Source organism: Neolamprologus multifasciatus, chromosome 8, assembly GCF_963576455.1.
Source record: "Neolamprologus multifasciatus chromosome 8, fNeoMul1.2, whole genome shotgun sequence".
Taxonomy (NCBI): Eukaryota; Metazoa; Chordata; class Actinopteri; order Cichliformes; family Cichlidae; genus Neolamprologus; species Neolamprologus multifasciatus.
This window is the reverse complement of record NC_140446.1, coordinates 23,387,269-23,393,614: the sequence shown is the minus strand read 5'-3', so window position 1 is coordinate 23,393,614 and position 6,346 is coordinate 23,387,269. Positions and strand designations below refer to the sequence as shown.

Genomic DNA, 6,346 nt, shown 5'->3' with positions numbered 1-6,346 from the left:
GCACAGACCCCGCCGCCCTGCCCCGCACTGTTACAAATGTTCTGTTTTTTGGACGGTCTGTTTGGTTCTGTTTCCCGGCGCTCTCTCCCCATCTTAATTGGAAGTGGCAGACTTACGCACCGGTGGGAGTTTGCTCCGCTTTTCGTTGCACTCAACTGGGCACCGAGTACTCACCGAGCTGTGACGCGGATAAGAGGCGGGGTCAGCCTCGCGCATAAATATGGCTCAGCATCTAGACAGAAACACACTAGAGCGCAAGTGAGAGCACCGAGACACACAGAAGGCTGCTCACCTGCCTTTTACGCACAGACGAACGGTGCACATCCAGCCCCGGGTTTAAACATGATCAAAAAAATGTCGCCCTCCGAAAGCGATTTTGACATCCCAGCAAAGAACTGCTACAGGATGGTGATTCTGGGATCCACCAAAGTTGGCAAAAGTGCAATCGTATCCCGATTCCTGAACGGGAGATTCGACGAGCAGTACACGCCGACTATCGAGGACTTTCACAGGAAAGTGTACAGCATCAAGGGGGACGTTTACCAGCTGGACATACTGGATACGTCCGGAAACCATCCTTTCCCTGCTATGAGGAGGCTTTCAATACTGACAGGTACTTATCCACATTCCTATCAGTCTCCTTTTTTATACCAGAGAATCCTTCTGTAAACGCGGGGTAAACGCGGGCTTTCTAAATGCTGCACGCACGCTTTAGCGCGTGGCTGCAGGGTGCAGCAGAGCCTCCTGTGCTTTATTGTAACTGTGCATACACACAGGGAGAAAATGAAAACACGTTAAACAAAAGCAAAGGCGGTTAAACAAAATAATATTCTCTGCTTTCAGGTGACGTGTTCCTCCTCGTCTTCAGCTTGGACAACCGAGACTCCTTCCAGGAGGTGCAGCGGCTCAAGCGGCAGATCTACGAGACCAAAATGTGCCTGAAAAACAAGATCAAAGAGAACATCGACGTCCCTCTCGTGATCTGCGGGAACAAGGGTGACAGAGAGTTTCACCGGGAGGTTCAGCAGGAGGAAATCGAGCAGCTGGTGGCCGGGGACGAGAAGTGCGCGTACTTCGAGATCTCCGCAAAGCGCAACGAGAACGTGGATAAGATGTTTCAGACTCTGTTTACCCTGGCCAAACTACCTCACGAAATGAGCCCCGACCTTCACAGGAAAGTGTCGGTGCAGTACTGTGACATGCTGCACAGAAAGTCGCTGAAAAACAAGAAGCTGAAGGACATCGGGGAAGCGTACGGCGTGGTGACCCCGTGCGCTCGGAGACCCAGCGTGCACAGCGACCTCATGTACATTAAAGAAAAGGCCATCGGAGGCGGCCACGGCAAAGACAAAGAGAGGTGCGTGATCAGTTAAGCGGACGCTGAGCTCAGACTCTAATGACACGTTTGAAGGGAGAAGAGCCCGGCCTTTGTCAGAGCAGCCGGCAGCGCTCAAACTGACACCGGAGGTTTGGAGACGCCGAGGCCGCCGCGCGCTCCGGTGAAGCTCCGTTTATAAAGGACACAGACTGGACACGAGTCCACTAAAACTACCAAAAAAAGAAAAAAAGGTTTCCCACCAGACATTCGAGAATGTTAGCTTGCTCCGTCAATCAGAGCCCGATGTGTGACGTGGCTTCATACTTTGTGAGACTCGCGCATAGATGCGTAAATGTGTTTTGTTGACGTTATACCTTTACAGACGGGAGAAAGAGAGAGAGAGAGACTCTTTGGGTGAGGAGGTGCAGTGTTTCGGGGAGGTCATGTTTACATCTTCTAGATTTTCTAAAGGCTAAGTACACTTGAATGTTTCGTTGCAATCTAGAGTATTTTTTATTGTGAATGTATATTTATTGTCACTGTCAATTTTCTCTTTTGCAGTAAAAAATATAAAATGTAATAAAAAACAAATCAACACAAATATTTATCTCTGTTTCTTCTATTTTATAATGTTAACATTTCTGTAGGCACCTTATAAATAGATGCATTCAAACAAGGAAGGGGGATAAAAAGCACAGCCCAAAATAATATCCTTCACATCTCCCATTTGGTCTTGTCATTCTGAGATGTCATGCTCTCTGGGACTGGGACGCTTCAGTATAACTGATGCAAATATCTACATTTTGCACTTATCCTGCAGAACCGAGCAGGATCTGCTACTTGTGCCCCTAATTCCAATCAAATAAAGACAATATAGTGCAGAAAAACAGGCTTTATTACCCAGAGAAAATCAATGCTTTCATGTTTATTTAAACTGCTATCACTGGGGACAAGTCATATGTGTTAGTACCTCACTAACTGCAGGAAGACTGAAACAGACCAAATTAAGGCGATCTAAAATGTGAAAATCACTCTACCCCACCTGCAAAATAATTTGAGGTCTATCCAGGAATTGTAAATACTATTAAAAACATGCTTCAAAAGCATTTTAGTGAGCTGTTTTGCATCACACGGTGGACGCTTGTGATACAAATATGCAAATCATGTCCCTTTAATGTCCAGATTCTTCTGTCCTTGAGTGCTCTGGAACATTTTAAAAACGTAATAGTAAAATTCAGGACAAAAACAGTAATAATTTGTTCTTATTATGTTTTTCTACGTTGCCACCTGCATTTAGAAGTTCCAGCCTTCTCCCCCAAGACAAGGCAGAGACTCAATGTTCGGTACATTCTCTGTGTGTGATGTCTTAAGTGCTATCAGCAATAATTCTGCATACTGTATCTCGGCAAAGAGACAGAGAACATCTTGCGTTAACCTGAGAGAGAGGAAAAGTCTCTCAAAGGCCAGGGTCAGAGGGCTGTACTATAACACTGCCCTCTAACTGTTCAGTTACACAATGTGCTCCCAACTGCATTCATTGTGAAGATCAGCAGGCTAATGATCTTATTATCTCCACACTGATAAGACGACGGCAACACTAATTGGCCTGGTGTGACGCTCGAGTGAAAAAAACCTAAGATCACAATGTACGTTTACACACAGCAAATCCCCGTGAACACACATTTTTCATTATTATCAACAAGCACCATCACATATGCCAAAGGCGTCAACACGCATCAGAACGGGGAGGAAGGCCAGTGACACATTGTAAATAAGGACAGAATGTGCCACACAGGCCAGCAGCAGCTGCACAACGAGGAAGTGCGCTGGAATTCTGTTTCTTTCTTTTTTCATCTCAGAATGTCTCTACAAATGCTGTTAGCTGGAAGTATTTTAATGACAGACTCTCAGGTATTGCAGACATTCCAGTGAATAAAGAGTGGTTTGGTGTTTCTTATCATGCTGAGAGCAGGTATTTAGTCTCAAGCATCTTCGCTCCATTTAATCAGTAATTACTCTCTATCAAATCAGGACGCTACATGTCTTTGTGATGAGTGCATTTATGCTCAGACACTCATCTAGCCTCTAGCACCCCCGATGGTCGGTTGGCCTCAGACAATTCGCTACCAGCAGTCTGTGTTCACATCTATTTGTGCTGTTCCATAATGCAATGCACAAGAAAGTGATGCTTTCTTGTGCATCAAGAAAGCATGAGAAGTAATGCTCCAAAGCATAAAAAAATCATAAATTGTTCATAAAAATGAATTACTGAACAGCTCCCCAGAGGTAACAGCAAATGATCAGCTGGTTTCAGCATAGGTGATAAACCCCTTCTCCTCAGGTTTCCAAGTATCTAAGTACTTTTTCCACTAACTTTGTTTAAGTATAGTTTTAAGCATCTTTGTGCCTCTGTAATTATTTAAAATACTGTTTTAACTTATTTGAATGTGTCAATTGTTGTTGGTCAAACAACAAAGTGACATGTTTGTTAGTGAAAAGCATCCTTTTTTAAAGTTTTGTTTTTATGAAGCTCGACACACTATAGGGTCAATGCTAACATAATAGCTGTTAAGCTAGGAACATAGCCATAGAAAGTATAACAGATGGATGTAGCTTCCGGGGGTGAAAAGTTAAACTCCAATCTTTTTTGGCAAAAAAAAGTCTATTTAAAGCCCTGATCGTAGGAAGAAAAACACTAAGTCTGGTGTTAAAACTATTAGTCTTTCTAAGTATCAGAAAGGAGGATTATCCAGATTGGCTGGTTGACAAGCTGTTAGCCGATGTGCATTATGTTTCTCGGTCAGACTAACCCCTCGTAATCACATAGATTTTCAAAGCTCCAAGATCACGACTTTTAAAATGACTTCTCAAGGTTTTAAACAGAACTTCACCAACTGGTGACAATGTAACTGTGTCCATGTCTTTTTAATATGTCTATGAACACAACTAATCAATGGCATAGCTACACATCAGCTAAAAGCAGCTAGCTGATGTGTAGCTAGCTAACTAGATGTTTATGCTAGCTAATAAGCCTATTGTTATTTTTCTTTATCTATAAAAACCAGTGATGAGTGTTCAGTGAGCAACATAAAAGTACAGCGAAGACTGCGGCAGTTGAACTTTACGAAGTTCAAGGTATGTGCTCACATTTGGGCTGGGCAGCAGGTCTCCCCAGTAGAAGATTTCAGTCCTGCATGTTTCTGCCATATTTTGGCTTTACTTCCAAGTGTTGACACATCCTTCATATTTATGTACATATAAATCTTACTATAATGATCTACATTACTGCTATAATGATGTATGATATACATGCTATAGTGATATTTGTCTGTATGTACTCTATTTTCGCCAGGTAGATGCAATCTCAACAAAACTTTGCACGGACATCATTACACATACGGTGATTATTAACTTCATTATAACTCCCAATTCTTTGGATTTTCATTTTTATATTATGGTCATTTCATCCTCTTTGAATGTGATGACACATTCTCTGTTTACCTTTGTTTCACGCTCAACGTACATTGTCTGTACCTAACTTAACTGTCACCAAATCTGTTTTGTTTTACTCACCACTAAATATGGAATAAAGAATTTGAAAAACGCGAGAGGCCTGCCTTGTATAATCAAACTAGATATCTTTGGAAGCCCAGGTATGGAAAATAAACAGTAGTTTAAACATACTCACTACGTTGTCTACCAATTAAGTCTATTTTCAGCATGATTGATGTTTACTGCTGCACACAGCGCATCATTTCTTTAGCACAAAACAAGTTCTAAAACTCAAAGTGCTCCTCACAGGACAAAGTCAGACCTAAGGGTATACTTTCACACAGGTGTTGCCACTATGTGTGTGATCAGTTTTGCAAAAGGTCGTCTAAGTCACAGATCATAGTAATAATAATTAAATTGCTGCAAATAAGACGTATTCGTATCGTATTGAATCCCCGTTTACGAGGTTTAAGCAGTCCTTGAACTTCTGCAAAATGGAATATGTGTACACGTTTCTCAGTTTATTATGCATAATGTAAATGTAAATCTGCAAATGGTTTGTTTGGACTAATCTCAACCTTAGAGGAATGTCCAAAAAGTAAGAACCAACCAAAACATTTTTACCTTCAAGAAATGTTGATTCTTTCAAAACCAAATGCAAAACCATAAATCCTTTTAACTGTCATTCACAGTGTTATCCTTAATACACATAATCATGTCCAAACTGTTTTGAAAGAAATAGTAAGTATTTACATCAAATACAAAATAGGGATACACTCACAGACACACACACAGCACAAGGCTTGCATAAAGTCTGCGCACAATCCAAAATATAAAGAATCTTTGAGTTTCTTAGACTTCTTAGAAGTTTATTACAGAAGCAAGAGCTGTCATGACGTGATGTAACAATCAGGCCTGACATGCGTCATCAAAGGCAGACACGATGAGAGAGATGGGGCTGTAATTACTTACTTGATGACTAATGATACAGTGGAGGTCTGTGGGATCCTGCTTATGCAACACTATGCCGTATTTACAGAGAGCTTGAGAACATTAGGTAGTTAGCGGGGGTAAAGAGGTGACTTTATGCGTGGAGGGATGTTGTCACAGGTGTTCTGGGAGATAAGCAAGAAGAGCAGTGTTGGAATGTAAACAAATAAATCTAACCAAGTGCTGAACATAAAAACACTTTATTGATGGAGTGGAGTTTGGATTTTTACTTACATGTATCGTGGACATGAATGACTGTCTATGATTTCTTTGCACCATTCTCTGTCTGAGGCAGAAGTTGCACCTTAACTAGACACTAGCCATCAACAAGCTTCTTGTTTAACTATGGTTGCAAGAGGTCAAGAAGTATGACATATTTATGAATGGCCAGCTTACTGTTAGCCTACTTAATTCATTCAACAATTGGCTTAAATGTGTGTTTGGGGTCACTTTCCTAAATAAACACCCCTGTTCACAAGTTTCTACCCGTCTTAGCTCTTTAAGTCCCTTTACCCCATAATCCACCGATGACCTGCTGCCTTTGAC

The 6,346-nt window shown here is 41.6% G+C and overlaps 1 protein-coding gene across 1 annotated transcript; it reads left to right on the top strand.

The window, feature by feature from the left end:
- Positions 1-223: 223 nt before the first annotated feature.
- On the top strand, positions 224-3,041 carry LOC146513135 (dexamethasone-induced Ras-related protein 1-like). The gene is made up of 2 exons (XM_085171579.1): positions 224-613; positions 844-3,041. Exons 1-2 carry the CDS (start codon positions 343-345, stop codon positions 1,371-1,373), a joined length of 801 nt encoding a protein of 266 aa, XP_085027705.1. The 5' UTR covers positions 224-342; the 3' UTR covers positions 1,374-3,041.
- Positions 3,042-6,346: the final 3,305 nt, after the last annotated feature.

Excerpts from the sequence above, each read along its gene's own strand:
- LOC146513135 (XM_085171579.1), top strand. The coding sequence starts at position 343 with ATGATCAAAAAAATGTCGCCCTCCGAAAGCGATTTTGACATCCCAGCA. Across the intron at positions 614-843 it reads GAGGCTTTCAATACTGACAG|GTGACGTGTTCCTCCTCGTC; the intron begins GTACTTATCCAC and ends CTCTGCTTTCAG.